The 19,089-nt window shown below is 47.1% G+C and overlaps 1 protein-coding gene across 1 annotated transcript in view; it reads left to right on the plus strand.

Moving 5' to 3' along the window:
• Window positions 1–19,089, plus strand: part of kifl (kinesin family-like) — a 205,785-nt gene that overhangs the window by 21,300 nt on the left and 165,396 nt on the right. Inside the window, exon 2 of the mRNA XM_085962276.1 lies at window positions 15,019–15,219. Coding sequence (XP_085818402.1) covers window positions 15,019–15,219 — 201 coding nt within the window. The remainder of the gene's footprint in view (window positions 1–15,018; window positions 15,220–19,089) is intronic.

A 19,089-nucleotide genomic window follows, 5' to 3' on the forward strand; every position in this document is an offset into this window, starting at 1 on the left:
TAGCCAAGGCCACAATGCACGCAGTGGATGAGTCAATCCCCTTCCAAGTGGAGAGCGATGCATCCGACTTCGCCCTAGCCGCTACCCTTAACCAGGAGGGTAGGCCGGTAGCCTTCTTCTCAAGGACCCTACAGGGCCCCGAGACCCGACACTCATCGGTCGAGAAGGAAGCCCAGGCAATTGTGGAGGCAGTACGGCGCTGGAGGCACTACTTGGCAGGCAAACGATTTACCCTCCTCACCGACCAACGCTCGGTTGCCTTCATGTTTAATAACAAGCTGAGGGGCAAGATCAAGAACGACAAAATCTTGAGGTGGAGAATCGAGCTTTCCACCTATGATTATGAGATCTTGTACCGGCCCGGTAAACTGAACGACCCCCCTGATGCTCTTTCACGCATTACATGCGCCAGCGCGCAAAGTGATAGACTTCAGACCCTCCACAATGACCTCTGCCACCCCGGAGTCACCAGACTCTACCATTTCATTAAGGCCCGCAACCTGCCATACTCCATCGAGGAGGTCAGGACCATGACCAGGAACTGCCAGATCTGTGCTGAGTGCAAACCGCACTTCTATAAGCCGGACAGAGCAAGCCTGATCAAGGCCACCCGCCCCTTCGAGCGTCTGAGCATCGACTTCAAGGGGCCCCTACCGTCATCCGACCGTAATGTGTACTTCCTCAACATCGTTGATGAGTACTCCCGTTTCCCCTTTGCCTTCCCCTGCCCAGACATGACCAGTAACACGGTCATTAAATGCCTGAACAAACTCTTCGCCTTGTTCGGGTTCCCGAACTATATACATAGTGACCGGGGCGCCTCCTTCATGAGCGAGGAACTCCGTCAGTTCCTATTGGAGAGGGGTATTGCAGCAAGCAGGACCACCAGCTACAACCCCCGAGGGAACGGCCAGGTGGAAAGAGAGAACGCGACGGTATGGAAGGCCACCCTCTTAGCCTTAAAGTCTAAGGGCCTCCCAACCTCCCGCTGGCAAGAGGTCCTCCCGATTGCGCTGCACTCCATCCGGTCACTACTTTGCACTGCCATTAACACCACCCCCCATGCTCGAATGTTTGTCTTCCCCAGGAAGTCGACTACGGGAACCACCCTACCAACCTGGCTGACCTCTCCGGGACCCGTCTTGCTGCGAAAGCACGTGAGGGCCCATAAAACGGACCCCCTGGTCGAGAAGGTGAACCTCCTGCACGCCAACCCCCAGTACGCCTATGTGGCTTACCCAGACGGACGGGAGGACACTGTCTCCTTACGAGACCTCGCACCCTCACCCCCCCCTCCCAACCCCCCGAGTCCAGCCGAGGTAGACGGCATGCCGGAACCCCACGAGCCTTTGCCGACTACGCAGACACCAGCTTTAACACCGGATAATGTAACACCGCCGCTGCGACGATCGGAGAGGCTAACGAAGCCTCCGGACAGACTGACATACCAGAGCTGGTAATACACTTCACCCCGCCGGACTCTAATCTAAACAAGGGGTGAATGTGGTAAACCACTGTTATAGTTATCACTGTATATTGTTCTCACTGTTCTCACTGTCACATCACTACACGAGGTCGCCTCTTGTCGCACTGTTATACCTGGGCTGACCACCTCCGACTCCGCCCATTACCTGCCCAGGTATAAAGGTAGCTGACTGGCTAGTATTCCTCCCTGTTGGATCGGATCACCCACGAGGGTGGGCTCTGTTATTTAGCCAATAAAAACCTTCAGTTACGTTCTTAACTCGTCGCCTTTTATTGGACTAATTGATAGGCATATCACAGGGCATTGTTGACTGCACACATGTGGCCCTTAAGGCAACCCATTGCAATCCAGGTATTTTTGTCAACCGCAAGGGCTTACACTCCCTTAACGTTCAGCTGGTGTGTGACCACAAGAAGGAAATTTTGCATGTTTGTGCCAAGTACCCTGGCAGTTGCAGTGACTAGTGGGGTACCGCAGGGATCGGTCCTTGGACCCCAGCTATTCACAATACAGGAAACTTTCTGGTATCCAGCACTGACAGGACTGAGCTGGTGCCGTACCATCAAAATTGCAGTCGAAACCAGCGCTAATGTTAAAACATACGGAGCTTTTGAGCTCCGTGTGAATCAACAAACCCTGTTGCTTAGCAACAGCTTCAAAACAGTCGGCCACAGCTTAAAAGCGTCTCTGTAGCTAAGCAACAGCTTCAGCTAGACCTTGCAGAGCCTGACTGGAAAAAAAAGCAACGAGAAGTAAAAAAACTTATAGGAAACGGCTCCTGAATTTTGCCGGTAGATAGAGCTTTCCGGACATTTAACCTCCGGTTAAACGAAAGTTTCCTGTATATATTAATGATCTAGACAAGGGAACTAGATGTAATATCTCCAAATTTGCAGACGACACAAAGCTGGGTGGGCGTGTGTGCTGTGAGGAGGATGCTGAGAAACTACAGGATGATTTGGACAGGTTGGGTGATTGGGCAGAAGCATGGCAGGGTAACGTGGATAAATATGAGGTTATCCACTTTGGTGTCAAAAACAGGAAGGCTGATTATTATCTGAATGGCAGTAGCTTGGGAGAAGGGGAGGTGCAACGAGACCTGGGTGTCCTTGTGCACCAGTCGCTGAAGGTAAGCATGCAGGTGCAGCAGGCGGTTAAGAAGGCAAATGGCATGTTGGCCTTCATAGCGATAGGGTTTGAGTACAGGAACAAGGATGTCTTGCTGCAGTTGTACAGGGCCTTGTGTTCCAGCAAAGATCCAGACATCAGGGATCCAAAATAAATTTCACACTAGGAACAACCAAAATTGAACAAACCACTAACTACACATACTTGGGCTTAAAAATCAGTTCTACGGGAAATTTTCATCTGGCTGTGAATGAACTGAAAGAGAAAGCAAGAAGGGCTTTCTATGCCATTAAAAAATCAATCCAAATAGAAATCCCAATTAGCATTTGGCTCAAAATTTTTAAATCAGTAATTGAACCAATTGTACTCTATGGCAGTGAGGTGTGGGGACCGCTAACACAACAAGAATTTGCAAAATGGGACAAACACCCAATTGAGATCCTACATGCAGAATTCTGTAAAAGTATCCTCCAGACTCAAAGGAAAACCGTAAACAATGCATGCAGGGCAGAACGAGGCCAATATCCATTAATAATCACTATCCAAAAAAGAGTCACCAAATTTTGGAAACACCTAAAAATGAGCAACCCCCACTGCTATCATTACGAAGCCCTGAAATGCCAAGAGAGGACCATAAAGAAGAATACCCTCAGTCAACTAGTCCTGGGATTCAGTGAAGTAACTACTAACACTACTAACAATAACCAGCCCCAGGACAGTGACAGCGTAACACAAAGAATTCGACCCAACACAATCGTCACTAAGCAAAAGGAAAAATATCTGTCATATTGGGCAGAAACAACAAAAATCCAAAACAAACTCAATTGCTACTTGGCCCTAAACAGACAATACAACATGGCTGATTACCTGACCATGGTAAAGGATAGCAAACTGAGAAAAACCTTGGCAATGTACAGACTTAGTGAACATAGCCTGGCGATCGAAAAAGGTAGACACAGGCAGACCCGGCTACCAAGAGAGGACAGGATATGCTCTCACTGCAGTCAGGGAGCGGTGGAGACAGAGATGCACTTCCTCACAGCTTGTAGAAAATATCAGGGCATAAGGGAGAATTTCTACCCAAAATTCACAAAAATATGCCCGGAATTCAGAAATTTGAATGACGACCAAAAACTCCCATAACTACTAGGGGAAGAGAGAAATTGTGTAACCTTAGTGGCACACTATGTTACAGCTTGCCATAAACAGAGGGACAACCACTAAATATAAGAAAAGAGTATATACAAATTATATGAATGTATATTTATACACTCAGGGATATATCTGTTTATACACTGTATGGATAGATCTGTATTTATGTGTTCAACCATGAATATTTTTCGATGCTTTGGCAACATAAGATGTACCTTGTCATCATGCCAATAAAGCGATTTGAATTGAATTGAATTAAATTGAGACCACATCTTGAGTATTGTGTGCAGTTTTGGTCGCCTTATCTGAGGAAGGATATTCTTGCCATGGAAGGAGTTCAGCAAAGATTCACCAGGCTGATACCTGGGATGGCAGGAATGACGTATGAGGAGAGATTGGGTCGATTGGGCTTGTACTTGCTGGAGTTTAGAAGAATGAGAGGGGATCTCATTGAAACTTATAAAATTCTGGCAGGACTGGACAGACTAGATGCAGGGAGGATGTTCCCGATGGTCGGGGAATCCAGAACCAGGGGTCACAGTGTTCTGGACTTATTACATGCAGATAGCACCCTCTAGTGGTAGTCAGTGTATAGCAGTGTTATTGTATAGCAGTGTGTTATTTGACCTTCCTTCCTGTTTGACCCGGAAGTAGTATTCCAGGGAGTGTTCTGCTGAGTTGTGAAGGAGCTCACATGAGGCAGTCATTCTGAATCCTACGCCATCCCTTCTTATATGCTAGGCAAGACGCAATGTCTGTGAGTATCCTTGTTTAGTAACGTGATAACAACCTTGTCAGTGTAGTATTTTGACAATACTTTGTCTATAAGTTATTAGCTGTTAGCTACCGAGGTTTAGCTTCAGTGCTATTTAGTTATACAATTAGTCTATTCTGTTGTCATAAACATGTTTATATCTTATGTAACATCTAATGTATAGTACTCAGCTCTATGTACAAAACATACTTTGTCTTTGTTTACAGTTTCACAAATTTGTTCAAGTAAAGCTTCAAAACAGCAACCCGCTTCTCGAGGAATTATTTGAATGAGTGTTTAGCTGGCTGGATAACTAGATAGGAGTACGTCTAGCGAGACCAGTACAGTGAAAAGACAGCATTACGGCTAGCTGTGAAGAGAGGAGATCCTCCACATGGAGTAGCAAGGACTCAGAGATAAGTGGCCATCATCTAGGCGCAGAGTAAGCCATCACGACACAGCCAGCTTAAGTCTTCACCTTGTACACTACACTTACCTCACATCATCATGGCAGGAGGTAATACTGAAAACGCTACTCAGCGAGTAGAAGGCCTTAAGCAGTTAGATGAAACTGAAGAATGTGACAATCTGTCTATAAGCTCTCGTTACTACAGATCGTCAGCTGGTTCTAGGTCATCAGCCGGTTCACGGTCATCAGGTGGTTCTAGGGTAAGCATGGCCATCGCCAAAGCATGGGCTAGGCTAGAAGCAGCCCAAGCCAGAGCTGCTTATGCCAACAAAGAAATAGAAATAAAAGTCGAACAGGCCCGTCTCCAAGCTAACCATCAAGTTGACCAGGCCTGTCTCCAAGTTGGTCTCCAAGTTGAACAGGCCCGTCTCCAAGCCATATTAGATGCTCTGCAGGAAGAAAAAGAGATAGATGCTGCATTAGCTGAGGCACAAATATTGGAGGCAGTTTTGGTGGAAGCTGATCCTGAGATAGCTAACAAACCTTTAATTCCCGTTCCGCGTCAGAGTCGACTACAGCGTACCACAGATTACGTGAGCGACCAAGCCGACACACAGTTTACGAGAGAGAGAGATGAAGACCCGCACATCTCTACAGACTCAAGCACTTCATATAACATGCCCCATGTCACCAACCAAGGTCAAAATGGACTGCGTGCCCCAAGTCACAGGATCCTCCCCCGCAGAACAGAGGACACCGTGCAGAGGAATGGAGCGCTGAAGAGAGAAAGTCAGCAGCAAACCCCCTCTCGTTTCCTTGAGACCCCCAACAGAGCCCCTACTCAAGGCAACCATGGCACAGGCCCCACCACCTATGACCTTGCCAAATACCTGGCACGCAGCCAGCTGGTGACTACAGGGTTAACCACGTTTGATGATAGACCAGAGAATTATTGGGCCTGGAAGTCCTCCTTCCACGGTGCCATATCGGGCTTAGATCTATTGGCAGGAGAAGAGCTCGACCTCCTCATCAAATGGCTCAGCCGAGAGTCCGCCGGACAGGCACGCAGGATAAAAGCGGTCAATGTGAGACTTCCGCCAGTTGGGTTGATGATGGCTTGGGTGAGGCTGGAAGAAAGCTATGGCTCACCTGAAGCCATTGAAAGGGCTCTCTTTGCCAGGTTGGAGAACTTTCCGAAGTTGACAAATAAGTAACCCCAGAAGCTCCGCGACCTTGGAGATCTGTTGTCGGAACTCGAAGATGCAAAGCAGGATGGCTACCTACCCGGCCTTTCAAACTTAGACACTTCCAGAGGGGTAAGTCCCTGTGGTAAACCACTGTTATTGTTACACTGTTGTTATCACCTACACAAGGTTACCTCTTGCCTTGCACGCTGTTATACCTAGGCATACCTCAGCTGACTCCGCCCATGGCTCCGCCTGCTTGCCCAGGTATAAAGGTGATTGCTTGGCTAGTATTCTTCCTTGCTGGAACCGATCACCCACGAGGGTGGGCTCTGTTATTTAGCCAATAAAAACCTATAGTTACTATCTTAACTCGTCGCTTTTCATGGAATGAATTGATAGGTATATCAGTCCCATCATTGAGAAGCTTCCATTCAATCTGCAGGAGAAGTGGATATCATTCAGGTCAGAGTCCAAGCTAAAGCACAACATTACCTTCCCTCCATTCTCTGTGTTTGCCAACTTCATCCGTAGAGAAGCCAAAGCCAGGACCGACCCCAGCTTCAACCTCTTCTCCTCCCACACAGCACTTGCCAGAAGAGACAAGTTTGACAGACATGGAAAGACACCAATATCTATCCACAAAATGCAAGTGTCTTCAACCAAGAACACAAGAGATCAGAAGAAATCTGAGGATATGAGCAAACAAAGCCCCATCCACAACAAGCCCCATCCATTAAAGAAGTGCAGAGGCTTCAGAGAGAAGTCCCTGGAAGACCGCAAACAGTATCTCAAAGAGAACTCTATATGTTTCAAGTGCTGCTCTTCCACAAACCATCTCGCCAAGAACTGCAAGGTAGATGCAAAATGCACAGAATGTGAAAGTGATCGGCACATTTCAGCACTCCACCCAGGCCCAGCTCCTTGGAAGTCAGAGTCGTCTCCTCCCTCCTCAGAGCACGGCGAGGTGAGAGACGGAGCCACCTCTCTGGAGGTTACATCCAAGTGCACCGAGGTGTGTGGAGAAGGAGTGAGCGCAAGAGCATGCTCCAAGATATGCCTCGTTAATGTGTACCCTGTAGGACGTTGCCAGGAATCTGAAAAGATGTATGCCATACTAGACGAACAAAGCAACTGTTCTCTAGCAAGAACCTAGTTCTTCGACATCTTCAAGGTCAAAGGAAGTCCATCGCCTTACACGCTGAAGATGTGTGCTGGACTTTCAGAGACAGCCGGCAGGAGGGACTGTGGTTATGTTGTTGAGTCTGCCGACGGGAAGATTAGTCTCCCCCTTCCTACACTCATCGAATGTAAACAAGTCCCCGACAGCCGTTCTGAGATACCCACTCCGAATGCAGCTCATCACCACTGTCATCTGAGACGCATTGCAGACGAGATCCCACCTCTTGATCCAGACGCAGACATACTCCTGTTGTTGGGAAGGGACAACCTGAGGGTACATAAGATAAGGAAACAGATCAACGGTCCACATGACGTCCCTTTCGCCCAAAGGCTAGACCTCGGCTGGGTCGTTGTTGGAGATGTGTGCCTCAAGGGCGCTCACAAGCCATCTCTGGTGCGCACACTCAAGACTTCCATCCTGGAGAATGGTCGTCCAAGCTACCTTACCCCATGCAGTAGTCAGACCCGAGTGACAGAGAAGTTCAGTCATACGGCCCAGCCTCAGAACCCCCCAGTGCTGATCTCCACAAACAGCACACAGATGATGCTCACTGGAGAGAACCCGGGTCAGTCAGTCTTCTGTCGCACCGCCAATGACCACAAACTTGCTCCATCGATCGACAACATGAGATTCCTCCAGATTATGGACAATGAGGTCTCTCGTGACAGCTCTAACAGCTGGGTTGCACCCTTACCCTTCCAGAACCCCAGACGACGGCTGCCGAACAACAGGGAGTATGCCTATAATCGTCTTAACTCACTCCGTCGCACACTAGAGAAGAAGCCAAAGATGAAAGCACACTTCCTAGAGTTTGTCAGGAAAATGCTTGTCAACGATCGTGCAGAGCTAGCTCCTCCACTCCAGGAAGGCCAAGAGTGTTGGTACCTCCCCTCCTTCGGAGTCTATCACCCCAAAAAGCCGGAACAGATCCGCGTGGTGTTTGACTCTGGTGCACCATATCAGGGAGTCTCTCTCAACGATGTACTCCTCACAGGGCCCAATCTCAACAACAGCCTCTTGGGGGTACTCATGAGATTCAGGAAAGAGCCCGTCGCCATCACTGCCGATATCCAGCACATGTTTCACTGCTTTGTGGTGAGAGAAGACCACAGAGACTTCCCCCGTTTCCTGTGGTATCGCAACAATGACCCCAGCAGAGACATTGTGGACTACAGAATGCATGTCCATGTCTTCGGGAATAGCCCGTCCCCTGCTGTCGCCATATACGGACTAAGGAGGGCTGCCAAGGAAGAAGAAGATGACTTTGGCAGTGATGTGAGAGGGTTCATCGAACGAGAGTTCTATGTCGACGACGCACTGAAGTCATTCCCGACCGAAGCAGAGGCCATCAGTACCCTTGGACGAGCCCAGGAACTACTTGCACTATCCAACCTCAGGCTACACAAGATAGCCTCTAACAGACCAGCAGTGATGGAGGCATTCCCCCTGAAGATCGTGCTAAGGACGTCAAGGATCTAGACCTCTTCACTGATGACCTCCCCCTACAGCGTAGCCTAGGAGTGTCTTGGAACATAGCAACAGACACGTTCACATTCCAAGCCTTAGATGACAAGAAACCCTTCACACGTAGAGGAGTGCTCTCTACAGTCAACAGCCTATACGACCCTCTCAGCTTCTTAGCCCCTGTCACGATACAAGGCAGGCTGCTCCTCAGGGAACTCTCTACACGTGCTGAAGAGTGGGATTCACCCCTCCCTGAAGAGATGGAAGCAGAGTGGGACAGATGGAGAGACTCACTTCAAGACTTACAGGAGATCCAGATACCTTGCTCTTATACGTCCTTCTCTCCCTCCAATGTCTAATTCAAGGAGATTTGTGTCTTTGCAGATGCATCCGCTAAGGCCATTGCAGGTGTGGCTTATCTGAAGGTCACCACTCAAGATGGACAAAGCAAAGTCGGCTTCGTCTTTGGAAAGGCCAAGTTGGCACCCCAGCCAGACCTCACCATACCCAGATTGGAACTGTGCACAGCAGTATTAGCAGTTGAGATTGCAGAGTTCATAGTAGAGGAGATTGATCCGAAGTTCGACATCATCAAATATTATACAAACAGCAAAGTGGTGCTAGGATGCATCCATAACCAAACTAGGCGATTCTACGTCTACGTGAACAACAGGGTCCAACGTATTCGACAGTCCACATCCCCCAACCAGTGGAGGTACGTCCCCACAGACCTGAACCCAGCTGACCATGGGTCTAGATCTGTAACAGCATCCCTTCTCAGCAGCACGACTTGGCTGTCAGGGCCTGCTTTTCTTCAGGATCAGTCCCTGCACTCCTCTGAACTCAATGAGTCATTCGACCTCCTCAACCCTGTTTCTGACTCTGAGATACGCCCACAAGTCACAGCGAACATTACTCAAATCTCTGAGGACCTGATGAGCACCAAACGCTTCAAGCGTTTCTCCAAATGGAACATTCTCATAAAGACAGTAGCACGCCTAACCCACATAGCTCATACCTTCTCCCAGTCTACACAAGAGAGTAGCTGCCATGGGTGGCACATCTGTCGTAAGAGTCCCTTTGAAGAGGAGCTCAAGAGAGCCAAAATCCTTGTGATGAAGAGCGTGCAACATGAGTGTTACTCAGAAGAGTTGACGTGCATAACAGCAGAATGCAACCTACCCCCTCACAGCAGTCTACGGAAGCTGCATCCTATCGTCGACACCAACGGACTTCTCAGAGGTGGTCCTTCTTTTGTCGCCAGAGGACTCCAGTGATAAGTAGAGTGAGGATTATGTGGGGTCGTTAACAACTCCAGACGGGGAGTGTTCTGGACTTATTACATGCAGATAGCACCCTCTAGTGGTAGTCAGTGTATAGCAGTTATTTGACCTTTCTTCCTGTTTGACCCGGAAGTAGTATTCCAGGGAGTGTTCTGCTGAGTTGTGAAGGAGCTCACATGAGGCAGTCATTCTGAATCCTACGCCATCCTTTCTTATACGCTAGGCAAGACGCAATGTCTGTGAGTATCCTTGTTTAGTAACATGATAACAACCATGTCAGTGTAGTATTTTGACAAAACTTTGCCAAAAGAAGTTATTAGCTGTTAGATACCGAGGTTTAGCTTCAGTGCTATTTAGTTATACAATTAGTCTATTCTGTTGTCATAAGCATGTTTATATCTTATGTAACATCTAATGTATAGTACTCAGCTCTATGTACAAAACATACTTTGTCTTTGTTTACAGTTTCACAAATTTGTTCAAGTAAAGCTTCAAAACAGCAACCCGCTTCTCGAGGAATTATTTGAATGAGTGTTTAGCTGGCTGGATAACTAGATAGGAGTACGTCTAGCGAGACCAGTACACACAGTCTAAGGATAAGGGGTAGGCCTTTTAGGACAGACATGAGGAGGAATTTCTTCACCCAGAGAGTGGTGAACCTGTGGAATTCTCTACCACAAAAGGCAGTAGAGGCCAATTCATTAAATATATTCAAGAAGGAGTTGGATATATTTCTTAAGGCTAAAGGGATCAAGGGGTATGGGGAGAAAGCAGGGACCGGGTACTGAACTTGGATGATCAGTCATGATCGCATTGAATGGCGGAGCAGGCTCGAGGGGCCGAATGGCTTACTCCTGCTCCTATCTTCTATGTTTCTATGACTCCTTCATACTGCGCCAGTCTAGTGTGCCTCCGCTATTCAGTCCACCAGACTAACTTAACAGATGGCTACTTGGAGACAAGGGCTATCCCCTGAAGACGTGGCTAATGATACCGTTGAGGAGCCCATCCAACGAAGCTGAGGAGAGCTACAACTCCAGCCACATGTCCACCAGAGCCATAATTGAGCAAACCATCGGTTTGCTGAAGATGCGCTTCAGATGCCTGGATAGATCCGGTGGAGCCCTGCAGTACTCAGCAGCCAGGGTCTCCAGAATCGTCGTGGTTTGCTGTGCACTTCACAACATGGCACAGCGTCATGGCTTGCAGATTCCTGAGGACCAAGTGGATCCTCACATAGCCTCCTCAGATGAGTAGGTAGAGGAGGAGGAGGAGAGCGAAAATGAACATCTTGCAGAGGCCCATCAACCAGCGGCAGCAGTACGCGAGAACATTGCTGCCTGGAATGCAAGGAACGCACTCATCTTGGCCAGATTTGCTTAGTCTAGCCAATCAAGCACTTTTGCCTAGCAGCTTCTTACCTGAGCATCGACAATGGCCAAGAACCAGCGGTTTCCTAGCAATTTGACCACCATACTAACAATTGCAAGTAATCCTAAGCCCTCAATGTGGAAGTCCCATTCGCGCAATGACACACACCACAACCACAGCAGTAGCCATCAGATTTTTCATTTACAGTAATCATCTGATGGCTTTTTAACATAAAACATAAAATTTCACACAAGTGACTACCCTTGTGACTATTTGTGCAGTATCTTTCTCTTATGCGTGCTCCTATGTGGTGCATCTCCTGTGGTGCATCCCCTGTGGCTTCAGCAGATGTGGAGACCCCTTGCTCACTTTCTTGCTGCTCCTGTCTCGACACCTTTGGCGGGCGTCTTCTGGGGTTGCGAGCCTGTGAGGGCTCGCCAACAGTCTGCTGCTCCTGCAGCTGTGCAGGGGTTGAGACGCCGATCTCAGTTGGGTGTGGACTCTGGTGGGGCCCTGACCGAGGGCTCTGCAGTGGCATGGAAGTGTGAGCGCTTGGAGAGGAGCCCCCACTTCTTTGATGTCTGCCACCAAGTTCCCTCTCATGGGTCAGGTCCCCCTCAGTGCTTGCAAGTGGCTTGAGAGCACCTTGCTGCACATCAGGGGGGCCATGGGGACCCGTATCTGCACTGGCAGTCCTACTCAGAAGGACTTCCATGAAGGTCTGTTTTCTCTGTTCAATAGATGACCATCGCTCCTCCAGAGATGTCATTCTATTCAGAACACTCACCATGTTTTCTGCACTCTGGCGACTTATCACCTCCATGGAGGTTGCCATCCTTTCCATGGTGATGCGTTCATGCACCAATGACTCCACAAAGGCTCTGCTCATGTTCGCAGTGGACTCCTCCATTCGCTCCACACTCGCAGCGTCCCTGGAGACAAAACCTGCCAGAGACTCCTCCGTCTGTTCCTGGAGTTCCAGCACCGCTGATCTTGTGGATGGACCCAGAGGCAGAGGGTCGACATGCAGCTGATCCGAGCTGGGAGAGTCCTGCGCCCTCCGACTAGGACTCTCCACTGCTGCCCTTGTCTCCACCATCTGCTGATGCTCACTTGTGAGCTGTGACACACTCTACTCTATGTCCTGAAGGTCCCACCGAGGTGTGAGTTTCTGCGCTGGTGCAGGGTGCGCTTAATTCTGCTGACGCTGCGCCCTCAGAGGTTGCAGCTTCCTCTGAGGAGTCTGGATGCTCAGGCTCTTCCTCCTGGTTAGTGGAGATGGGTGCTTGCGATGGTCCTGTGGGGGAGTAAAGGAAAGAGTCAGGGATGTGATGCCAATGTTACATGCACATTGCATATTGCAGATGATCATAAGTCCATCTGTTAGAGCTTCAGAATCATTATCAGCGACTCATGCAATGCCAATGAGAGAGATGGAAAACTATTCTGTCACCAGCTTGCTGTGATGCACCCGTCTGTCCGTCCCCCACTTGCGCATCCTCCTCCACTCCCACGATCTCCAGGACCGCATCCTCCCAGGGGGTGAGGTGGGCTACTGAGGGTGGCCCTCCTCCTGTCCTCGCTCTTTCTCTTATTGTGAGCTCCCTTTTCCTGCAATGAGGGAGACAAGTGGAGGTTGAGTGAGAATGAAGGAGTGAGTGTAGAGAATCCATAGCATAGAAACATAGAAGATAGGAGCAGGAGTAGGCCATTCGGCCCCTCGAGCCTGCTTCGTTATTTAATGAGATCATGGCTGATCATCCAAATTTAGTACCCTGTCCCTGCTTTCTCCCCATATCCCTTGATCCCTTTAGCTTTAAGAAATATATCTAACTCCTTCTTGAATATATTTAATGAATTGGCCTCAACTGCCTTCTGTGGTAGAGAATTCCACAGGTTCACCACTCTCTGGGTGAAGAAATTCCTCCTCATCTCTGTCCTAAATGGCTTACCCCTTATCCTTAGACTGTGACCCCTGGTTCTGGACTCCCCCGCCATCGGGAACATCCTTCCTGCATCCTTGTTCCTGTACTCGAACCCTCTCGCTACGAAGGCCAACATACCATTTGCCTTCTTAACCGCCTGCTGCACCTACATGCTTACCTTCAGCGACTGGTGCACAAGGACACCCAGGTCTCGTTGCACTTCCCCTTCTCCCAATCTATTGCCATTCAGATAATAATCTGTCTTCCTGTTTTTGCCACCAAAGTGGATAACCTCGCATTTATCCACATTATACTGCATCTGCCATGCATCTGCCCAATCACCCAACCTGTCCAAATCATACTGGAGTTTCTCAGCATCCTCCTCACAGCACACACGCCCACCCAGCCTTGTGGCATCTGCAAACTTGGAGATATTACATCTAGTTCCCTCGTCTAGATCATTAATATATATTGTGAATAGCTAGGGTCCTAGCACCGATCCCTGCGGTACCCCACTAGTCACTGCCTGCCACTCGGAAAAAGACCTGTTTATTCCAACTCTTTGCTTCCTGTCTGCCAACCAGTTCCCTGTCTAAGTCAGTACCTTACCCCCAGTCCCATGTGCTTTAACTTTACACGCTAATCTCTTAGCATAGATGCTTAGAAGGAGACAAAGATGGAGTGAGGTGGCAAGACCAAGGGCCCTCCCTGTGTGTTGTCAGTTGCTTTCATAGCATCACAGTGATAGGGAGTGTGAGGGCTGCATAGTCAAATAGTTAGGTGAATGTGACCATAGAGAGAGAGGGAATGGGTAAGGATGCATGGATGTCAGTGTCAAGTGGGATGTGGAGGAAGAGATTGCTAAAGCTGAGTGCTGGTGAGGAGAGACAATGGGGATCAGATTGAGTGCGATGGGAAATTCATACTCACTTTTCCAGTGCACAGAAGGTCATGAAAACTCTTTCTGCACTGAAGCCAGGTTCTGCGGGTTACTGACAATGAATTGACCTCCTCTGCCACCTGGATCCACACAGCCTTGCTTTGCTGGGGAGGCTTCTTCCTCCCTGAAGAAGGGAAGAGCACCTCTTTATGTGCTCTTGCTCCCTCAACTAAAGCTTGCAGGGCAATTTCATCGAAGCGGGGTGCAAACCATGGTCTCTGGCTGGCCATTCTTCCTGCAAGTGCCTTTCACTGCAAAGGCCAAAAGGTTGGCAGCCTGCAGAAGAAGCAAGGCTTGTTGCAGACCTTAAATGCAGCAGCAATGATGACGTCATCAGAGGTGACTTTCAGACTGGAAAAACTCATTGGCCATGGGTTCCCACACGTTGTAATTCAATTGGCCAATTACGTTAAAATGGCATCATTTTCCCACATCGATTTAGAATTGGGTGGCTAACACGAAATGCGGATTACACGACCCTAGCCCGCCCCAGTATCAAAATCCAGCCCTATGAGTCAGTTGTACTGCAGCTCTGAATTTGGGCAAAAATGGTGCTCCCGAATTTCTACCCATTTTGTCTTATAAGACAATTCATCAAACACTTAGAAAAGATAGAGGAAAGATGATACAAGTACAGGAACATTTATCAGAATAGTTTAATCAGAACATTAATAAATATAATAGAAAGCATAACACTGTAGATGGTTTGATTTACTCACTAAAGTGTCTTTATTTGCAGATGCCTGGGAGAGAAATGCTCCAGTGCCGGGTTGTCCAGTAACTGTGAATGTTCCCAGGTCTAAAAGTATTTCTGAATTGGAAGATTGTGTGACTGAAAGTGTTGATCTGCCTGGAAGTGTACCAGACATGAAGGAGAAATTTGAGAATTATTCATCATGTGCTGTTAGGAACACTAATATTGATGAAAAATCTGATCAGAGTAAGTTCACTTTACTATAGTTATGTAGGTATTTTTGAAAGATTGTTAGAGACTTGAAAGCAGAAAAGAAATAACAAAACTAAAAGACATACCTCAAAGGAGCAATAAGGTAAATTTTCATCTTCACTGCCTGGGCAGTAATCTGGCAGAGCGAATCGTCCACCCGTTACCAAACCCCACCTTTCATTGATTTACACTATGTGGTCTTGGATGATATGGAGGTTCTATAAAGGGCGGGTGTTCTGCTCTGCCAGACTACGACACAGGCAGTGAAGACAAAATTTTACTCCAATACAGGAAACTTCGCGATATCCGGCACCGACGGGACCGAGCTGCTGCCGATCTATCAAAACTTCCGGATAGACCAGCGCTAATGTTGAAGGATACAGAGGTTTTCATCTCCGTATCTGACAACAAACACTGTTGCTTAGCAACAGCTTGTAAACACTCGGCCCGTACCTTGGAAGCGTCTCTGAAGCTGTTGCTAAGCTACAGAGACACTTTCCAGAGCCTGACTGTTAAAAAAAATGCTAGGAGAAGAAAAAAAACCTAACCAAAACGGCTGCTGATTTCTGCCGTTAGATCGAGGTTTCCGGACGTACAACCTCTGGATAAACCAAAGTTTCCTGTATTTTAGTATAGTGTCCTGCAAGGTATTTTAGTGGTGAAACTCCAACATAGTTTAGAGCTAATCCAGGTGCCAAATGTTCATTAATTTGTGTTTGCTCCCATTAACAAAGCATCTGCTAATTTTTGCCCACAATCCTAAAATTCCTTATCAGATTGAACCAGTTCAATGCATGTTAACCAACAAACCTGCCATTAATGTTTTTGTTTTGGTTCGTTAAGGGCTTGTTAAGCACTAATTAAAGGCCAATGTACAAATTTGCTAATGTAGTCTTCCTGCCAAATCATGTTAATAATGCCCATTTTAAAAGTGGTGTTAAGGTAGTGGACAGAGTGATGCAAAGCAGGAGACATTGAACAAAGTGATTAAATTGTTTCAGTCCACACTGCGGCATAGGGCATCAGCAAATCTCATTACTCTGGTCATGTTGGAAGAGCAGGAGGATAATCAGTGGCTGAGGTGAACCAGGGATTTTTTCTTCTCTTGCAATATGTCAAGTACAATGAGACTTGATGGTGAGTGAAAACAATGTTCCATACAGCTTCAGAAATTGAATTTTAATCTTTTGCCGATCTCCTTCACTCTGAGCGGTTATGATCCAGATAAAGATTTGCCATCCTCACGGGCACCCTTAATAATTTTGTAAGGATTCTTTGTAAAATGCCAGCTTTATATATTGAAATAAAATCAACATTTCCAAAGCTGCATGTCTAGAGTAGATGACAGAGCTGCCACAGTGTGAGGAGGCTACCCAATATTCCTCTCTGTACAGCTAGGCCATTCAGGTGTGAAATCAGAGAGCATTTTTTCACACAAATGGTAATAGAAATCTTGAACTCACTCCCCAAAAAGGCTATGGACGCTGGGTCAATTGAAAATTTCAAGAGTGAGATTGAGAGACTTTTCTTAGGTAAGGTTATCAAGGGATATGGAACAAAGGAGGGTGAATGGATTTGAGGTAAAGATCAACCATGATCTGATTGAATGATGGAACAGGCTCAAGGGGTGGAATAGTCTATTCCTGTCCCCTTGTTCCTATGCCTAGGGCATGCTAATGGCCCACTAAATTCAAGGGATTAGGAGTAATATCTGGGTCTACGTTTCATCAAGGAAGTCACTGATACATTGTATCATTTCCTAGAGCCAGATCTGTAAGCATAAAGCAACATCAGGCCCATATTGCCAGTAAAAGTACATCAATCAACCTTTATGTCCTTCCAGTCACTTTACTTTTCATCGCTATATTGCTCGGATCACATTTGTCCTATTTTATCATGGTGGTGACTACACTGTATTTAGATCCGTGCTTCAGCAACAGGAGAGGCTGATAGGGTTTAATAGAAGATATAGCCTTTTTAGGATACGGGACACCATGTACTTCACCCATATAGTCATTCAACTACCCATGTAACATCTTATGGCGTATATCAACAGAAAAAAATACCATTCACAGATGTTCAAATGGTGTGTGACCATTATTAAATAATCCTGGATGTGAATGCCCAGTCTCCAGGACCTCCAAAGATGCCCATGTCTTAAGAGAATCATACTGGAGTGAGTTGGTAGAATAGTACAGCATAAGAAGGAAGAGGAAGTCAAGGAGGATGACAAGGAGCCAGCAGAAGCAGAGCAGCCACTACAAGAAGCAACAGTGCCCTGTCAGGCTGTGGTTCAGGAGTCCTATCCTAAGCTTGCCTTTATGTTTCACCAGACATATTTTCTATGTTTTTAAAACCAATCTTGCATTATTAATGCTGTTTAATTTGAAAACATACATTAAAAAAAATAAGAACATAAGAAATAGGAGCAGGAATAGGCCACTTGGCTCCTTGAGCCTGCTCCGCCATTCAATAAGATCATGGTTGATCTTGGGCTCAAAGCCACTTCCCTGCCCACTCCCCATAACCCTTCACTCCCTTATCTTGTAATAATCTGTTTATCTCCACCTTAAATGTATTTAATGACCCAGCCTCCACGGCTCTCTGGGGCGGAGAATTCCACAGATTTACGACCCTCTGAGAGAAGAAATTCCTCCTCATCTCAGTTCTAAAAGGGCGACCCTTTATTCTGAAACTATGCCCCTGAGTTCTAGATTTCGCCACGAGGGGAAACATCCTCTATGCAATTACCTTGTAAGCCTCCTCAGTATCTTATATGTTTCAATAAGATCACCTCTCATTCTTCTAAATTCCAATGAGTATAGGCCCAATGTGCTCAACCTTTCTTCATAAGTCAAACCCCTCATCTCAGGAATCAACCGTGTGAATCGTCTCTGAACTGCCTCCAATGCAAGTATATCCTTCCTTAAGTAAGGAGACCAAAACTGTAAGCAGTACTCAAGGTGTGGTCACACCAATACCCTGTAGCAGGACTTCCCTGCTTTTATACTCCAACCCCCTTGCAATAAAGGCCAACATCCCATTTGCCTTTTTGATTACTTGCTGCACTTGCATGCTAACTTTTTGTGTTTCATGCACAAGGACCCCCAGGTCCCTCTGAACTGTAGCATGTTGTAATCTCTCTCGATTTAAATAATAATTTGCTTTTTTATTTTTCCTGCCAAAGTGGATAACCTCGCACTTTCCCACATTATACTCCAGCTGCCAAATGTTTGCCCACTCACTTAGCCTGTCTATATCCCTTTGCAGATTCTTTGAGTCCTCTGCACAACTTGCTTTCCCACCCATCTTTGTATCATCCACAAACTTGGCTACATTACACTCGGTCCCGTCATCCAAGTCATTAGTGTAGATTGTAAATAATTGAGGCTCCAGCACCGATCCCTGTGGCACCCCACTAGTTACCATTTGCCAACCGGAAAATGACCCATTTACCCCGACTCTCTGCTTTCTGTTAGTTAGCCAATTCTCTATCCATGCTAATATATTACCCCCTATTCCGTGAGCTCTTATCTTATGCAGTAACCTTTTATGTGGCACCTTATCAAATGCCTTCTGGAAATCTAAATACACCACATCCACTGGCTCACCCTTATCCACCCTGCTCGTTACATCCTCAAAGAACTCCAGCAAATTTGTTAAACATGATTTCCCTTTCATAAAACCATGCTGACTCTGCTTGACTGCATTATGATTTTCCAAATGCCCTGCTACTGCTTCCTTAATGAAGGACTCCAGCATTTTCCCAACGACAGATGTTAGGCTTACTGGTCTATAGTTTCCTGCTTTCTGTCTCCCTCCTTTCTTAAATAGGGGTGTTACATTTGCGGTTTTCCAATCTGC

This window comes from Somniosus microcephalus, chromosome 1 (assembly GCF_052327205.1).
Source record: "Somniosus microcephalus isolate GS21.2 chromosome 1, FLI_Smic_1.0, whole genome shotgun sequence".
NCBI lineage: Eukaryota > Metazoa > Chordata > Chondrichthyes > Squaliformes > Somniosidae > Somniosus > Somniosus microcephalus.